This window comes from Erythrolamprus reginae, chromosome 4 (assembly GCF_031021105.1).
Source record: "Erythrolamprus reginae isolate rEryReg1 chromosome 4, rEryReg1.hap1, whole genome shotgun sequence".
NCBI lineage: Eukaryota > Metazoa > Chordata > Lepidosauria > Squamata > Dipsadidae > Erythrolamprus > Erythrolamprus reginae.
Window position 1 is genome coordinate 6,804,101 of NC_091953.1, and position 19,258 is coordinate 6,823,358.

Genomic DNA, 19,258 nt, shown 5'->3' on the forward strand with positions numbered 1-19,258 from the left:
TAAGTTTAATCAGATTTGTATGCCGCCCCTCTCCGCAGACTCGGGGCGGCTCACAGCAACATAGAGGCCCCGCAGAGGCTTCCTCCCGCCTTTTCTGGCCCTGTTTCCTCCCAGGAGATTCCTAGAGAGGCCCCACGGAAGCTTCTCCCCACCTTTTCTGGCCCTGTTTCCTCCCAGGAGATTCCTAGAGAGGCCCCACGGAAGCTTCTCCTCGCCTTTTCTGGCCCTGTTTCCTCCCAGGAGATGTCTAGAGGCCCCGCAGAGGCTTCTCCCCAACTTTTCTGGCTCTGTTTCCTCCCAGGAGATTAGGAAAGAAATAAAAGCTCTGAATTTGGGTGGGAGGAGATCAAATTATTATTTATTATTATTTTTATTAGATTTGTATGCTGCCCCTCTCCGAAGACTTGGAGCGGCTTCCAACAACAATACAGTGTACAAATCTAACTGTTAAAAACAAAGAGTTATAAAAAACCTTATTTAAAAACAATCATAACCATACATAAAGCAGACCAATGTGCCTGTGTGTCCCTAGGAAGTGTTTTTGGCTTCCAGAGACCCTTTGGGGGGATGGAGAAGGCCATTTTTACCCTTACCCACTCCGAGGAAGCCTTTGGAGTCTGGGGAGGGCGAAACACAAACCTACTAGGTCCACCAGAAGTTGGGAAACAGGCCATTTCCAGCCTCCAGAGGGCCTCCGGGGGGAGAAGAGCTGTTTTCACCCTACCCAGGCATTAAATTATGGGTGTTGGCACTCATGCATGTGCGATAGCATGTGCCTACACTCTTTTGCCACCCGAGGAAAAAAAGGTTCACCAGCACCGACTTAGGAAATTTATTTATTTATTTGATTTTTTTTATGCCGCCCTTCTCCTTAGACTCAGGGCGGCTTACAACATGTTAGCAATAGCACTTTTTTTTAACAGAGAATCAGCCTATTGCCCCCACAATCCGGGTCCTCCTTTTACCCACCTCGGAAGGATGGAAGGTTGAGTGAACCTTGAGTCGGTGATGAGATTTGAACCGCTGACCTGCAGATCTAGCAGTCCGCTTTAGTGGCCTGCAGTACTACTGCACTCTACCCCAATGCGCCACCTCGGCTCCAATGTGGCAGGAAAAGTCGTAAAACAGGGCAAGAACCCGCTCAACAACATTTCTCGTTGCGCAACATAAATTTGGGGCTCCGTGGTGGTTCGTAAGTCAAGGACTACCACTATGGGAGTCCAGCTCCCTACACAAAGACAGCTAAGCAAGTGGGTCAGGGAAAGACAACGGGCATAAGAAGCACTCTCCTTTCCCAGTTGTGGGTCCTACAATTCAATGAAGAATAGCAATAAATTGTCTCGGCTTCCTCCGTAAAGAGAGACATGGATGGGGCGTCACCAACCAATGTCGGTTCCAGATTGTCTCCAACAGACCCTTGATTGAGAATCGGGAGAAGCTAAAGAATGCTCAGAAAGCAAGTTGAAGAAGAGACAATCCAAGAAAAGGAGGTGGACACTCAAGGGTCACCATTGCTGCACAAACCACCATCCTCAACTATGATCCAGGTTATTTTGGGCATTTTTTAACCCTCTTGTGCTTCTGCAACCACAACTTCATGTAACGGACTTCCAAGAGGCGAGCCTGCAGGACGGAGTCTGGGTCATAGGGGTTGTTGGCACGCAGATCCAGATGATGAGCTCCTTCCGGGATCATGATGGCCACGAGGGTGTCCGTGATGTTCTTGGTCACGCCGCCTCCGGTCCAAGGATCGAGTCCTCCGTTGCTGGCAGAGAACGGAGAAGACAGGGTGTGAAAATGACAGTTTCTCCTAGAGCCATCCCAGTACTTCACTATTTTTGTTTATTTTTATCCCACCTTTGACATTTTTACAATTTACTCAAAGGGGTCCTGTCAACTAAACAATGTCGTTTGGCGGGACCCAGGGGAAGAGCCTTCTCTGTGGCGGCCCCGGCCCTTTGGAACCAATTCCCCCCAGAGATTAGAATTGCCCCCACCCTCCTCGCCTTTCGTAAGCTTCTTAAAATCCACCTCTGCCGTCAGGCATGGGGGAACTGAGATATTCTTTCCCCCTAGGCCTTTACAATTTACGCATGGTATGTTTGTATGTATGTTTGGTTTTTATAATAAGGGTTTTTTTAGTTATTTTAGTATTGGATTGGATTGTTACATGCTGTTTTTATCACTGTTGTTAGCCGCCCCGAGTCTACGGAGAGGGGCGGCATACAAATCCAATAAATAAATAAACATAAATAAATAAAATATTTAATCCTCCTCCCTCTTCCCGGTTGCTAAAAATGCCATTTTCTAACTTCAAACAGCCCTTAATCACAAGAAAAACTGTTCAATTTCCTCAGGAACAAACTTTCTGTCGTAGACCGGGGTCTGTCTCTTCCAGAAACCTGGTTTCCTACCAGCTCTGGTTTCCTGCCAGCCCTAGTCCCATAACCTGTCCGAGTTATTCTGAATTTGCGTTGGAAACTGTTCTGTCTGGGTCACTCCAGAAGCCAATACCAACCCAAAAAGAGAAGCCAGACACACCGATAAAAGGCAAAGGCAGTTTATAAAATTCAAGAAAAAACACAGGTAACAGAAAATGTCCTTACAAACAGGAAAACGCTGTATCTTCAAATGTATCCACGAAGGCAAAAGTCCATGCAGCAATACAGGATTCTTGCTGCCAAGACGAGGCTGTAGATAGCAGACCTACACCTCCCACGGGTCTTCCAAACTGCTGGGCCACAAGCCAGGAACAGAGACGCCGAGAACAAAGCAGGACACCGTAACTCCAACTGATAACACTCCACATGGCTTCAAGGGCTTGCCTGCCTTTTAAAACCTGCTAAGGAGGACCACACCCAAGCCCAGCTGTTCCTAATTCAGTGCTGATAATACTTCTTTAATTGCTCCTTTCTTTGATCTGAACGTCACATGTCAATGACGGCTTGTGCTTCATCACCTAATGACTCCAAGCTACTGGCTGGGGAGAGGGCCCCCCCCCCCTGGGCTCTCATGCTGTTCTCCTTCGTCCCATTCCTGACTTTCCTCTCCCCTGTCCATTCCTGACTTTCCTCTCCCCTGTTCAGCCCCCTCCTCTTCGCTGTCATCCTCCTCCTGGCATGTAGCCAGCAGAGACACAGCCGGTCCCTGAGCAGCCTCAGGCTGAACCACAACAGAAACATGGCGGACTTATTTATTTTTTATTTATTTATTTTTATTTATTTATTTATTGTTAAGAGTTGAAAGGGACCATGCAGGTCATCTAGTCCAACCCCCTGCCTGAGCAGGAATCCTAAAGCACCCCAGCCAAATAGCAGTCCAATCTCCTCTTGAAAGTGTCCAGAGTTGGGGAGTTCACAACCTCCGCAATGGTTGATCGCTCTGACCGTCAGGAAGTTCTTCCTTACTTCTAGGTTGAATCTCTCCTTGGTCAGCTTCCAGCCGTTGTTTCTCGTCCGGCCCTCTGGTGCTCTGGAGAATAGAGTGACCCCCTCCTCTCTGTGGCAACCCCTCATATACCTGTATACAGCTATCATGTCCCCTCTGGCCCTTCTTTTCTCTAGGCTATGCATGCCCAGTTCCCGCAATCTCTCTTCGTAAGTCTTGGTTTCAAGTCCCCTAATCATTCTGGTTGCTCTTTTCTGCACCTTCTCCAGAGTTTCAATGTCTCTTTTGAAGTGTGGTGACCAGAACTGGATGCAGTACTCCAGATGTGGTCTGACCAGGGCGTAGTAGAGTGGTATTAATACTTCCCTGGTCTTGGAGTGTATCCCTCTGTTGATGCAGCTTAGGATGGTGTTGGCTTATTTAGCCGCTGCTGCACATTGCTGGCTCATGTTTAGTTGATTATCTAATACCACACACTAGGTCGTTTTCTCAATAAAGTCACGAAAGCAGGAGTTCTTTCTTCAGAAGGCTCTTTTACTTCTTCAGTAGTATCATAAAATAACTATTTACTCGACACTATATTACAGAACAAACCACCAACTAACCACCAACTATCAGATCACACTATACTAAACCACTAAAGCAAATGAGACCACACCCACAGAACAGGTGTATTACGTTATATACATGTACTGACCAATCAGATCATAGAAGAGATTGCATCATTCTGCTGAAGTACCATAGCTCAGCATTCTCTCTACTTCTACTCTACTTGTAATATTACTTCAGGTTTATATCCTGAAACTACTACAGTGTTCCCTCGATTTTCGCGGGTTCGAAATTTGCGAAAAGTCTATACCACGGTTTTTCAAAAATATTAATTAAAAAATACTTTGCGGGTTTTTTCCCTATACCACGTTTTTTCCCACCCGATGATGTGATATGTCATCGCCAAACTTTCATCTGCCTTTAATAAATATTTTTTTAAATAAACTTTAATAAATAAACATGGTGAGTAATAATCTGAATGGTTGCTAAGGGAATGGGAAATGGTAATTTAGGGGTTTAAAGTGTTAAGGGAAGGCTTGGGATACTGTTCATAGCCAAAAATAGTGTATTTACTTCCGCATCTCTACTTCGCGGAAATTCAACTTTCGCGGGCGGTCTCGGAACGCATCCCCCGCGAAAAGCGAGGGAACACTATATTGGTTATGTACAACAGAAGCTCACCTGAAAATGATGTTACTGTGAGCACTTATGTTTTTCCCGCCGTAAACGGTGGCAATCCAGGAAGGGCGGGGTCGTACCCCCCAGGTTTTGAAACAGTCCTCCGAGTAAGTATGGAAGTCCCATTTCTGTGGCTCAAACATGTCGTTGATACCATCCGAACATATGGGCATCACCATCTCTGTACAAGCCTTGGCGACAAGAAAGAAAATAGCAGAGTTTAATTTCATAAGATCCTGGTTTGGAATAGCTCTGTCAGAGAGACAGGGGTTCATATGTGAATCCCTAAAAACATGAACTCTTAAAAGATTTATCATCATCATCATCATCAACATTACTATTATTGATTGATTGATTGATTTGATTTGATTTGATTTGTATGCCGCCCCTCCCCGTAGACTCGGGGCGGCTAACAACAATGATAAAAAACAACATGTAACAATCCAATTAATAAAACAACTAAAAACCCTTATTATAAAACCAGACATACACACAAACATACCATGCATAACTTGTAATGGCCTAGGCGGAAGGGCTATCTTAACTCCCCCATGCCTGGCGGCATAAGTGAGTCTTGACTAGTTTACGAAAGACAGGGAGGGTGGGGGCAGTTCTAATCTCCGGGGGGAGTTGGTTCCAGAGGGCCGGGGCCGCCACAGAGAAAGCTCTTCCCCTGGGGCCCGCCAAACGACGTTTAGTCAATGGGACCCGGAGAAGGCCAACTCTATGGGACCTTATCGGTCGCTGGGATTATTATTATTATTATGATTATTATGATTATTATGATTATTATTATTTTCAACAGTACAACACAGCAAACGAGATCACTCTGCTGGATTTCGTATTTCATCACCAGTCGGGCGCTTCCCAAGCACCTAGGACTGCGTGATGTAGCGGCGAATTATGTTTGCCGATCCCAGTAAAGCGTCCTTTTGCAATTGACAGGTGGAGATTTTGTCTGCTGAGATCCTTTGGCGCTGCGCCCAGAGTGCCAAGCACCACTGGGACCACTTTCACTGGCTTCTGCCAGAGTCGTTGCAGCTCGATTTTTAGATCTTTGTATTTCACTAATTTCTCTAGCTGCCTCTCCTCAACTCTGCTGTCCCCTGGGATTGCGATGACGATGATCCAGACTTTCTTTTTCTCCACAATCAGGATGTCTGGTGTATTTTTTTTATTATTATTATTATTATTATTACTATTATTATTATTACTATTATTATTACCACTATTATTATTATTAATTGGATTTGTATCCCACCCCTCTCCAAGGACTCAGGGTAACTTACAACATATGAAAAATACAGTTCTAAAATCCAATAAAACTAAAACAAAAAGTCTAAAACCCCCAATTTAATCTAAAAACAGCCATATTCAGTCCACCAACATACTTTCCTTTCAGCACACATTCATTCATAGGCAAGGGCTGTAAATATTAGTGTCCCCAAGCCTGTCGACACAAGTGCGTCTTCAAATTCTTGCGAAAGGCAAAGAGGGTGGGGACGGGTACGAATCTATGGGGGGAGCTGATTTCCCTACCGCCTGGCCGCACCGTTCACCCATTTTGAGACTGTCAGAAATCACTAGCGCTCTATACTGGTGTGCAATAGGGTTACACACCCTATTAAAGTGTGCAATAGGGTTGATATTCCTGGAAGTTTCTGTAATATGGCAAATGATTTAGCTTTACTAGAGAAGTGGTCAAAGCAATGGAAAGCGCAGTTTAATGTTTCCAAATGTAAAATAATGCACTTGGGGAAAAAGGAATCCTCAATTTGAGTATTGTATTGGCCGTTCTGTGTTAGCAAAAACTTCAGAAGAGAAAGATTTAGGGGTAGTGACACACACACACCTGGTAAGACCAGCCCCGGATGCCCAGGCTTTTAGTAGCGGTCTGAGTTGTGTTCAAGCAGGATGCATGCCCCGTGTAATTGTAGTAGATCTTTACAGCCTGGAAAATATTCTGCAGCAACAACTTGTCCGATAGTTTGGGGTTTCTCAGATATTTGCACATAACCTGGGGAGGGAGGGACACAACAGAGAAGAATTGAGTCTCCCCAAAAGAGCAGATAATTAAACATCCCAGTCCTGCAGAGAGAAGTGTAATCTAGCCACACCTGCAAAGCACTTCCTTTTCACTTATCAGCAAAAATGTGACATATATAATAATAATCATAACAATAACAATTATAACCAATTATACCATTTGTCCCAAACTTTATAGAAAAGAGTATCTTCTTTCCCTTTAATACACATAATTAATCTGTTCATTTCAGCCAATTCCATTACTTTATTTATAATATGTACACTAGGTTAGGTGTGGATTGGTTACAATATAGAAACATAGAAGACTGACGGCAGAAAAAGACCTCATGGTCCATCTAGTCTGCCCTTATACTATTTCCTGTATTTTTATCTTAGGATGGATATATGTTTATCCCAGGCATGTTTAAATTCAGTTACTGTGGATTTACCAACCACGTCTGCTGGAAATTTGTTCCAAGCATCTACTACTCTTTCAGTAAAATAATATTTTCTCATGTTGCTTCTGATCTTTCCCCGAAATAACTTCAGATTGTGTCCCCTTGTTCTTGTGTTCACTTTCCTATTAAAAACACTTCCCCCCTGAACCTTATTTAACCCTTTGACATATTTAAATGTTTCAATCATGTCCCCCCTTTTCCTTCTGTCCTCCAGACTATACAGATTGAGTTCATGAAGTCTTTCCTGATACGTTTTATGCTTAAGACCTTCCACCATTCTTGTAGCCTGTCTTTGGACCCGTTCAAAAAAGAATAAGGAACAGGAATAATTAATTCATTTACATTACAAAGAAGTGTTTATTCTTTTATTTTTTTGTGGGTCAGTCATGCTATAATATAGATAAATTAAATTGGATTAATATAGGATTTTTGCATTCTAATAAAAGATTTATTTTACTATAGGGGAAAAATACACTGGCTAAATTCTTTTACTTTTTACATTCATTTGAACTGGAGTATATATTTTTATTTTTAAGAGACATAAACATAAATCAATTGAGCATGGAAAATGCCGATACAGGTATCTGCAAACTGTTTATTGTGAAGAATTAAATAATTTAATTTTTTTTAAAAAATTGTATGCATTTGTGTTTTGCCTTTGATTTGCAATTTGTATTTGAATTTATATTGTTATTGTTACAATAACAATACAGTTGGAAGGGACCTTGGAGGTCTTCTAGTCCAGCCCCCTGCCTGGGCAGGAAACTCTACACCACTTCAGACAGACGGTTATCTGCTTTAAAACTTCTGGAGGCAAGTTGTTCCACTGATTAATTGTTCTAACTGTCAGGAAGTCTCTCCTTCTATCTTTTCTATCTTTTTCCAATGGTCTGAATCCTTTTATCTCAGTTGGAAAATCCAGGATTCAGCTTTAAATCCAGGATTCAGCTTTAAATCCAGGATTTCCCAAACCTTTTCCGCTCTTGCAGACTGGTTGTATGAAGTTAAAAGAATTGCTTTAAGAGGCTGCAACTTTTTCACACTTCCAGAGGAAAGGGAAAGGTAATTGTTGGCATGGTTGCCAAAAGAAAGGAATCTTTATGCCTATGTTCTGGGAGTGTGTTGAAGTTCAGAAATTTTGGAAGGAAGTGCAGAATGAAATAAATAAAATGTTAAATATTAAGTGGATAATTACAAAAGAAATAGCGATATTAGTTAAACAAAGAGAATTAAGAGACTTCAGAGAAATAAAAACTGCAGCACTGGAAAGCGCTCAAGCGGTAGTGGTGTTGGGTTGGAAAGAGTCTAAAAAAATGGACATTACAGAATTGGTAATGGTACATGGCGGATCACATTCATTTTGAAATCATGGAAATAAGATTAAACAATTTTGATGAAAATAAATTGGAGAAGCTGATGGTACGATGGAATAAGGTAAAAGATTATATGTTGAGTAGAATTTGTGACGAAACATATTATCACATATGGTGGCGATGTACGGAAGCAAAAAAAATTTGGACCCAAATCCAGACATGGATGGAGGAAATATTGGATTATAAACTAGAGATGAAACCAGAAATGTACTTACTAGGAATAATTAGAGGCAAACATAGTAAAGAAAATTATTATTTAATAAACCACATACATCTGCAAGATTGGCTTTTGCACAAGTATGGAAGCAAGAAAAGACTCCAAACGAAGAAATGGTGATTAAAAATATGTTAGACTGCGCCAAATTTAGCAAATTAACATATGAAATACAAAATCAACAAAACAAGGACTACTACAGAGTGTGGGAGAAACTGTACAATTGGGTGGAAATTTTAAAAAGTAAATAGAATTGTAAAGGATTAATTTTTTATGCATATAGGGAATTGTAAATGTTCAATGTTGTTTGTATGGTGTTTAAATGTTTGTATGTTAAATAAAATCAATTAAAAAAATTTAAAAAAAAGAATTTGTGACGAAAATGTGAAAAATAAACTCCAATCACTCTTTGAATAATAAACAAATGCAAACTAGAGCTAAGGAAAACAAAGAACATAAACTAGTAAATATTTGAACCCCCTAATTGGTGGTGGTGGGTATTGTCAGTCGGGTGATGGGCACATGCACTGTGCACTGTTTTATGTTTGTTTTATGTTTTTTCAAATGTGCAAAACCAATAAAAATATTATTTGTTTAAAAAAAAGAGGCTGCAACTTTTATGGAGAACAGTGGGGAAAGGGTGGGAGAGAGAGAGAGAAAGACCCCATTTCCCTAGAGGGGGTATTCCACACACCCCCACCCTGTCCCATGACTGAAGAGGATTAAACCAATGTATTCAGGTCAGTTGAATGAATGCACCTTTCTAGCTACTCAATAGCTCTACAGCTCAGTCTGAGAATAATCACATTAGTTTGGTCACTGAAAACCCTCCGGGTTTCTAAACAAAGGGGGGGGGGAGAAAAATGACTGGAAAAAGCTTACGTCACCCAGGGGAAAGCTGAATATGTTAAGTCTTTTTTCTTTTTTTTTAAAGAAAGATTTAACAAAAGAGAAGGAAATACCCACCCCCTTTCTTGATTTTAGACCCTGGTTCTCTCAAGGGAAGCCCCACCATCACTAAATGAATGAATGAATGAATCTATGAATAAATAACAAATAAATAAAAATCAATAAATAATATCTGGTGAAAAGATTTTCTCAAAGGAAGCCCCACAACTAGTATTTCAAAAATAAAAAAAATAAATATTATTATTATGTCAGTACAACACCGCAAACGAGATCACTATGCTGGATTTCGTATTTCATCACCAGTCGGGCGCTTCCCAAGCACCTAGGACTGCGTGATGTAGCGGCGAATTATGTTTGCCAATCCTAGTAAAGCGGCCTTTTGCAATTGACAGATGGAGATTTTGTCAATTCCGATGGTTTTCAAATGTCCGCTTAGATCCTTTGTTGTTGTTGTTGTTGTTGTTATTATTATTATTATTATTATTATTATAGAAACATAGAAACATAGAAGATTGACGGCAGAAAAAGACCTCATGGTCCATCTAGTCTGCCCTTATACTATTTCTTGTATTTTATCTTAGTCTACGGAGAGGGGCGGCATACAAATCTAATAAATAAATAAATGAATGAATGAATGAATGAATGAATGAATGAATGAATGAATGAATAAATAAATAAATAAATGGATATATGTTTATCCCAGGCTTGTTTAAATTCAGTTACTGTGGATTTACCAACCATGTCTGCTGGAAGTTTGTTCCAAGCTTCTACTACTCTTTTAAGTAAAATAATATTTTCTCACGTTACTTCTATATCTTTCCCCCAACTAACCTCAGATTGTGCCCCCTTGTTCTTGGGTTCACTTTCCTATTAAAAACACTTCCCTCCTGAACCTTATTTAACCCTTTAACATATTTAAATGTTTCGATCATGTCCCCCCCATTTCCCTTCTGCCTTCCAGACTATACAGATTGAGTTCATTAAGTCTTTCCTGATAAGTTTTATGGTTAAGACCTTCCACCATTTTTATTATTATTATTATTATTAATAATAATTTATTAGACTTGTATGCTGCCCCTCTCCGAAGACTTAAATAAATAATAAATAATAAAATCTTGTGAGAAGATTCTCACAAGGGAATCCCTGCTACCACCATTTGATAGATAGATAGATAGATAGATAGATAGATAGATAGATAGATAGATAGATAGATAGATAGATAGATAGATAGATAGATATAAATATGTAGGTAGGTAGGTAGAAAGAAAGAAAGAAAGATAGATAGATAGAGATATGTAGGTAGGTAGGTAGGTAGAAAGGTAGAAAGGTAGATAGATAGATAGATAGATAGATAGACAGACAGACAGACAGACAGACAGACAGACAGACAGACAGAGCAAATAAATAAACAAATAAAAATATATTGTGAAAAGGTTCTCTCAAGGGGAGCCCCACCCCTATTTCAAAAATGGAGGAGAATAGTGGTGAAGAGAACTTAATAGAAAATCCATCGGACGATAGTATGCATAGTAGTACTTCTTCAGATAATGTTGGTGTAGAGCAGTGTTTTTCAACCAGTGTGCCACGGCACACTAGTGTGCCGTGAGACATGGTCAGGTGTGCCGTGAAGCTCAGAGAGAGAAAGAAAACAAGAGAGAGAGAGAGAAAGCAAGAGAGAGAGAGAGAAAGCAAGAGAGAGAGAGAGAGAAAGAAAACAGAGAGAAAGAAAGAGAGAGAGAGAAAGAAAGAGAGAGAGAAAGCAAGAGAGGGAAAAAGAAAGAACGAGAGAGAGAGAAAGAAAGAGAACAAGAGAGAAAGAGAAAGAAAGAAAGCGAGAGAAGGAGGGAAGGTGGGAGAGAGAAAGACATAGAGGGAGGGAGGGAAGGAGAGAGAAAGAGCAAAAAAGAGGAAGGGAGGAAGAGAGAAAGAAAGAGGGAAGGAGAGAGAAAAAAGAGAGAGAGAAAGAGGGAGGGAGAGAGAAATAGAGCGAAAGGGAGGAAGAGAGAGACAGATAATTTTTTGTCCAAACTTTTTTTAGCCGCCCCCCCCATCCCCACTCAATGTGCCCCATGGTTTTGTAAATGTAAAAAATGTGCCGCGGCTCAAAAAAGGTTGAAAATCACTGGTGTAGAGAATAGTCCTTGGTTAAGTGCCAAATTTAGGAGGTTGGTGGAAAGAAAAGGGAAAGAGGTTTTGAAAATGCTATTCAGAGTGTGTAAATTAATTAATTACCTCACATCCAGAATTGACTGGAAATGATGGATACTTTTCTGCAAAGTGAAAAAGTCAAGATGGATGCTTTCTGCCGTTTCTCTGGAGAAGTGAGCTTTTTATATTGCATGCTTGCTAAAACTGTTTGGAAGTAGCGTTAACCTGACCCAGAGATAAGGAGATGTTTAAAGTGGACAGCCTGCTCATTTAGAAAGAATTTGTGACTCTGTAGTTTAGTCTGTGAGTTTGGAAGGCAATTTGCATGCCGGAGAAGTGCTGTGACGGATTCCAATGTGGAAGAAAGTAAATAAAGAAGTGTTATTTTGAAAATACAGTAATACCTCGTCTTACGAGCCTAATTGGTTCCGGAAGTAGGTTCGTAAGGCGAAAAGTTCATAAGACGAAACATTGTTTCCCATAGGAAACAATGTAAAAGCGATTGATCTGTGCAAAAAGGAAAAAAAATCACAAAATGGCGCTCCACTGGGCGCCGCCGCCCGGCTGTCACCTTCTGAAACAGCCGGGGGGCTTCTCGGCGTTCTCCCGAACTCCGAACCCAGAAGTTCAGGTTCGGGTTCCGGAGGCCGCCAAGAAGCGCCCGGCTGTTTCAGAAGGTTACAGCTGGGTACCACCGCTCAGCGGAGCGCCGTTTTTACAATTGGCAGCGGCGTTTTCGTCCGATCTGGAGGCTAGAAAGGAGGTGGGGAATCCCAATAGGGAATTCCATGGGCGGAGCTTTGCGATTTGCGGTGGGTTCGTAAGCCGAAAAAAGTTCGTAAGAAGAGGCAAAAAATTTCCGAACCCCGGGTTCGTATCACAAGGGGTTCGTATCACGAGGGGTTCGTATCATGAGGTACCACTGTACAAGCTAGTAAAGAGAGTATTCTTGGAGCAGGCCACCCAGACCAGAACACTCAGGAATTTAATTTTGGCCGTCTTCTGGAAAGGCCAATTGTGAGGCAGGTCACTTCGGGTTTGGTTACCTTAACAGGCCAGGCAGGGAGAGGCTGTAAGAAGGAGGCTTTGTATGGGTAGTCTACCATGGCCACGTAAATCCACGTCCCCCTTAGCCACTCTTTGAAGTTGACGACATCTGTTGCGGTTTTCAACGGGCTGCACAATCGAAATGTGTGGGAAAGCCACTGTAAACCTTTCCCTAAAGAGAATAAGAACAAGAAATTACACAGACACATATATTGCTCAACAGAAGTAAATGCAAAAGGGATCTTGGAGACCTAGTGGACAATCATTTAAATATGAGCCAGATGTGTGTGGCAGCTGCCAAAAAAGCCAACACAGTTCTAGGCTGCATGAACAGAGGGATAGAATCAAAATCACGTGAAGTGTCAATACCACTTTATAAGGCCTTGGTAAGGCCACACTTGGAATATTGCATTCAGTTTTGGTCGCCACGATGCAAAAAGGATGTTGAGACTCTAGAAAGAGTGCAGGGAAGAACGACAAAGAGGATTAGGGGACTGGAGGCTAAAACATATGAAGAACGGTTGCAAGAACTGGGCATGGGGAGTTTGATGAGGAGAAGGACCAGGGGAGACATGATAGCAGCCTTCCAATATCTCAGGGGTTGCCACAAAGAAGAAGGAGTCAACCTATTCTCCAAAGTACCTGAGGGTAGAACAAGAAGCAATGGGTGGAAACTAAACAAGGAGAGAAGTAACTTAGAACTAAGAAGTAATTTCCTTCCAGTCAGAACTGTTGATCAGTGGAACAGCTTGCCTCCAGAAGTTGTAAATGCTCCAACACTGGAAGTTTTTAAGAAGATGTTGGATAACCATCAGTTTAAAATAGTGTAGCAGGGGGTCAGACTAGAAGACCTCCAAGGTCCCTTCCAACTATGTTGTTGTTATTGTTGTTATTATTATATATGTAACATTTTTGCTGATAAGTGAAAAGGAAGGGAGACTAGTATATGTCTATTTTGAGCTTATTATGCTCTCATCAGCTAGCATAATAACCGTACCAGGATTTTATATATAATTTATGTGTGTGTGTGTATATGTGTGTATAACAACAACAACAACAACAACAGAGTTGCTAGAGACTTTGAAGACAAATTTCCCATGGTGTTAAGAATTAAAACTTCTATTCTGGAGCCTTGGAACATATTTTTACAATCCGACCAATCAGGTGTCTACAGTGGGGGTGTCCCTCTGACCTCCCTGCCAATCAGCTTAAAGCTCTGTTGGGAGAATTGGCGTTAAACTTATGGTTGGGGGGTCACCACAACATGAGGAACTGTATTAAGGGGTCGCGGCATGATTTTTTTTTAATTAATTGGACTAATATGCTGCCCCTCTCCGGAGGGGCGGCATTAGAAAGTTTGAGAACCACTAGTATAGGGTCCCCTTTTTGAACATGGGGCTGGACTAGAAAACCTTGAAGGTCCCTTTCAGCTCATTCGAATCTATATATGCATAAGCATAAAACCTATCAGGAAAGACTTCATGAACTCAATCTGTATAGTCTGGAGGACAGAAGGGAAAAGGGAGACATGATCAAAACATTTAAATATGTCAAAGGGTTTAATAAGGTTCAGGAGGGAAGTGTTTTTAATAGGAAAGTGAACAGAATAGATTAGAATAGAATAGAATAGAATAGAATAGATCTTTATTAGCCAAGTGTGATTGGACACACAAGGAATTTGTCTTGATGCAGATGCTCTCAGCGTACATAAAAGAAAAATATACATTTGTCAAGAATCATGGGGTACAGCACTTAATGATTGTCATAGGGGTCAAATAAGCAATGAAGAAACAATCAATATTAATAAAAATCTTAGGATGCAAGCAACAGGTTACAGTCATACAGTCCTAAGTGGGAGGAAAAGGATGATAGGAATGATGAGAAAAACTAGTAGAATAGAAGTGCAGATTTAGTAGAAAATCTGACAGTGTTGAGGGAATTATTTGTTTAGTAGAGTGATGGCGTTTGGGAAAAAACTGTTCTTGTGTCTAGTTGTCTTGGTGTGCAGTGCTCTGTAACGACATTTTGAGGGTAGGAGTTGAAACAGTTTGTGTCCAGGATGCGAGGGGTCAGTAAATATTTTCCTCGCCCTCTTTTTGACTCGTGCAGTATACAGGTCCTCAATGGAAGGCAGGTTGGCAACAATTGTTTTTTCTGCAGTTCTCACAAGAACAAGGGGTCACAATGTGAGGTTAGTTGGGGGAAAGATCAGAAGCAACGTGAGAAAATATTATTTGACTGAAAGAGTAGTAGATCCTTGGAACAAACTTCCAGCAGATGTGGTTGGTCAATCCACAGGAACTGAATTGAAACATGCCTGGGATAAACATAGATCCATCGTAGGATAAAATATAGGAAATAGTATAAGGGCAGACTAGATGGACCAAGAGGTCTTTTTCTGCCGTCAATCTTCTATGTTTCTATGTGTCAGAGCTACTCAACCTTGGTCATTTAAAGACGAATGGACTTCAACATAGAGAATCTCCCAGCTTAGCAATTACTCGTTGTTAGTTTCTTACCTGTGTCAGAAATACGTTTAATGGCTGCCCAGGAATTTCGGATGGTTTCCGAACAGCCAACCCCACTTTGTTTGAAATCTTGGGTCACTATCTTATAAAAAGAACCACAGGGAACCAAACTGTCGAACTGCCAAATGGGGGCCGACGCAGCCAAGGCTCTGCAGGGGAAGAGACAATGAAAGTGAGGGAGGGTCTGAGGCAAGGGGGGGCTTCTAGGTTTCCTCGCTGCTGGTTTGCTTCCTCACCCAATTACTATGTGAGGATATTTCATTCGGAACCAGGCAGCAAGCATTCCTCCATAGGACCCTCCGATGGCTATCGCGGGAGTGTTCTGCGTTCCAGGAATCGTATTTTTCAAGTGTTGGATAAGTATCGCAAAATCGGCCAGCGCTTGCTGCGAATTCAAGTAATTTAGGTGCTTGGCATCCTGAAACGAGACCACAAAACTTTTTGTATGGCGCCCTTAGTGTATTTACTCACCTTGCCTGCCCATCAAAAGAAGAGGTTCCTTAGACCAGGGGTCTCCAACCCTGGGAACTTTTTAAGACTTGTGGACATGATCGAAACATTTAAATATGTGAAAGGGTTAAAAAAGGTTCAGGAGGGGAGTGTTTTCAATAGGAAAGTAAACACAAGAACAAGGGGACACAATCTGAGGTGAGTCGGGGGGAAAATCAGAAGCCATGTGAGAAAATATGATTTGACTGAAAGAGTTGTAGATGCTTGGAACCAACTTCCAGCAGAGGTGGTTGGTCAATCCACAGTCACTGAATGTAAACATGCCTGGGATAAACATATATCCATCCTAAGATAAAATACAGGAAATAGTATGAGGGCAGACAATTCAAAGTGTTGGTCATGACCTTTAAAGCCCTTCATGGCATTGGACCAGAATACCTCCGGAACCGCCTTCTACCACACGAATCCCAGCGGCCGATAAGGTCCCACAGAGTTGGCCTTCTCCGTGTCCCGTCGACCAAACAATGTCGTTTGGCGGGCCCCAGGGGAAGAGCCTTCTCCGTGGCGGCCCTGGCCCTCTGGAATCAACTCCCCCCGGAGATTAGAACAGCCCCCACCCTCCTTGTCTTTCGCAAGTTACTCAAGACCCACCTATATCGCCAGGCATGGGGGAATATCTCCCCCAGGCTCTCTTATATTTTATGTTTGGTATGTATATGTTGTATGGCTTTTTAACAGTTGGGGTTTTTCATTTAATTCTTATTATTAGATTTGTTCCATTGTCTATACCAGTGATGGCGAACCTATGACACGCGTGTCAGCACTGACACGCGTAGCCATTTTTGGTGACACGCGGCCGCCGGAGAAACGGAGCTTTAGGGAGTGCAATTGCCTCCCAGCTGGGTGCGCCTGCGCAGAGCGCAGGCTTGCCCACACGCTGCCTTTGGCAGCACAAGCATGCCTGTCCGGCCGGGGAAGAATCGCCCCGGCCCAACATCAGTTTCAGCTGGGGGGGGCGGGGCGCCGCCTCCCAGCTGATTGGCGGGGCGCCAAGCGTCGGAGCCCACCACGAATGGTGGTTGGCTCGCAGGGGCCGCTGGGAGCGAGGGGAGGGGTTGCAGGCCTATTTCAGGCCTCCTCCCTCCCCCCTGCCCAGGAAAGAGTTGTAAGAAAGCAGTGCATTTGAAAAGCGCACTGCTTTCTCGGAAAGCCAGCTTTCCTGGCCGGCACAGGGCTTTCCCGCCGCTCCCTCCCCCCGAAAACACAACGGAGGTCCACAGCGAAGCCGAGTGGAGCAACGGGAGGCTCAGGCTGGTGGCGGCAGACCTCTGGGTTTTTTTCGGTGGGGGGGGGGCAGGAGGACCTTCCTGGCTTTCCGGGGCAGCTGGCTTGAGACTTGTGCCGGTCAGCAAAGCCAGCTGCACGCCGGAGATGTGGAGAGAAAGAAGGGAAAGAGAGGGAGGGAAAGAGGAGAGGACAGAAGGAGGGAGGGAGGGAAGGAAGGGAGAGAAAAGTGAATGAGAGGGAGAGAGAAAGGGAGGGAGAGATAAATATAAAGAGGGAGAGGGAGGGAAATAGGGGAAGGAAGGAAAAGAGAAAAAAGTGGAAGGAAGAGAGAAGGAAAGAAAGGAAGGGAGAGAGAGAGAATATAGGAAGGAAGAGAGAGTGAGAGAGAGCAAGAAAGAAAGAGGAAAAGAGTGAGAAAGGCAGGGAGAAATGCAGCGTGTGGGGTGTGTGTGCGCGCGTGTGTGTGCCGCTGATGGTCCGGGAGCTGCAGCGTGTGCGTGGAGAGATGAAGGGAAAGAGGGAGAAACGCAGAGTGTGTGGGGTGTGTGCGCGTGTGCTGCCAGCGTGTGCGTGGAGAAATGAAGGAAAAGAGGGAGAAACGCAGCATGTGGGGGGGGGGGGTGCCGCTGATGGTCCGCCAGCTGCAGCGTGTGGGGGGGGGCGATGCTAAGGCAGTCCGTCCGTGGTAGGGCTGCAGGGCAGGCACAGCAGCCCAGGGAGAAAGAGGGAATTGAGATAAAGAGAGAGGGAGAGATGAAGGGAAAGAGGGAGAAAGATAGAAGGAAAGAGGGAGAGAAAGATAGAAAGGAAGAGGGAGAGAATGGGGGAAAGGGAAGAGGGAGGATGAGATAGACAGGAGGGAGAGGGGGAAGTAGGATAGAGAGAGGGAAAAGGAAGGGCTTGGAGAAAGGCAGGGGGAGAGAAAGATAGAAAGGAAAGAGGGAGGGAGGAAAGGGAGGGAGAGATAGAAAGGAGGTGAGGGGTAGTAGGAGAGGGAGAGGGAAAAGGAAGGGCTTGGAGAAAGGCAGGGGGAGAGAAAGATAGAAAGGAAAGAGGGAGGGAGAAATAGAAAGGAAAGAGGGAGGGAGGAAAGGGAGGGAGAGATAGAAAGGAAAGAGGGAGGGAGACATAGAAAGGATAGAATTATGAATGCAAGAACTCACTCATGTGTGATAGCGCACGCCCACACTTTATTTATTTATTTATTTATTTATTTATTTATTTATTTATTTATTTATTTATTTATTTATTTATTTATTTATTTATTTATTTATTTATTTATTTATTTATACTTATATGCCCCCCAGTCCCAAAGGGACTGCCGCTCGGACACTGTACTTTTCCGCCCACCCCAAAAAAAAATTAGAGGGAACACTGCCCTCGCCCCTCTGCTCCCTGCTCGCCTACCAGAACGGTGTTACAGGAGACGGTGCTAAGGTAAACCCTTTCCGGGTTATTAATTTGTAACAAAAAAAAATCATGCCGGGCTCGCAAAAAAGAGAGTCTGAAAAAAAAAACCCTGCGTGGACGTCACGCCATTTGCTTCCTCCTTTGGTGGCTCATAACTAGATTTTTACAACCCCCCACCCCCCTTGATAAGCTTTTTCTTGAATCTGAACAGTTTGGGGGTTCGCCAAAGAGAGAAAAGTGAACGAGAGGGAGAGAGAAAGGGAGGAAGAGAGAAAAGTGAACGAGAGGGAGAGAGAAAGGGAGGAAGAGAGGAAGGAAGGAAGAGATAAATATAAAGGGAGAGAGGGAGAAAGAGAGGGAGGGGAAGAGGGGAAGGAAGGAAAAGAGAGAGAGAAAGAGAAAAAAGTGGAAGGAAGAGAGAAGGAAAGAAAAGAAGGGAGAGAGAGAGAGAGTGTGTGAGAGAGAAGATAGGAAGAGAGAGGGAGAGAAATGATAGAATAAAGGGGAGAAAAAAAAGAGAAATGAGAAAAGGATTGAGGCAGAGAATGACAGGAAAGAGAGAGAAAGATAATTATGCATATTTGTTATTTAAACTATAAATATCACAAAATTATGTTTATTTCTCAAGGTGACACACCACCTGAGTTATGCTCAGTTTTTTGGTGAATTTTGACACACCAAGCTCAAAAGGTTGCCCATCACTGGTCTATACTGTTTTTTATTGTTGTTGTGAGCCGCCCCGAGTCTTCGGAGAGGGGCGGCATACAAATCTAATAAATAATAATAATAATAATA

The 19,258-nt window shown here is 42.9% G+C and overlaps 1 protein-coding gene across 1 annotated transcript in view; it reads right to left on the reverse strand.

The window, feature by feature from the left end:
* Positions 1–823: 823 nt before the first annotated feature.
* PRCP (prolylcarboxypeptidase) overlaps positions 824–19,258 on the reverse strand; it is a 53,291-nt gene continuing 34,856 nt past the window's right edge. The window contains exons 4-9 of the mRNA XM_070751626.1: positions 15,553–15,734; positions 15,308–15,465; positions 12,788–12,960; positions 6,467–6,631; positions 4,618–4,805; positions 824–1,765 (exon numbers count right to left, since the gene is read on the reverse strand). Of these exons, the coding sequence (XP_070607727.1) occupies positions 1,549–1,765; positions 4,618–4,805; positions 6,467–6,631; positions 12,788–12,960; positions 15,308–15,465; positions 15,553–15,734 (1,083 nt within the window). The 3' untranslated portion in view covers positions 824–1,548. The remainder of the gene's footprint in view (positions 1,766–4,617; positions 4,806–6,466; positions 6,632–12,787; positions 12,961–15,307; positions 15,466–15,552; positions 15,735–19,258) is intronic.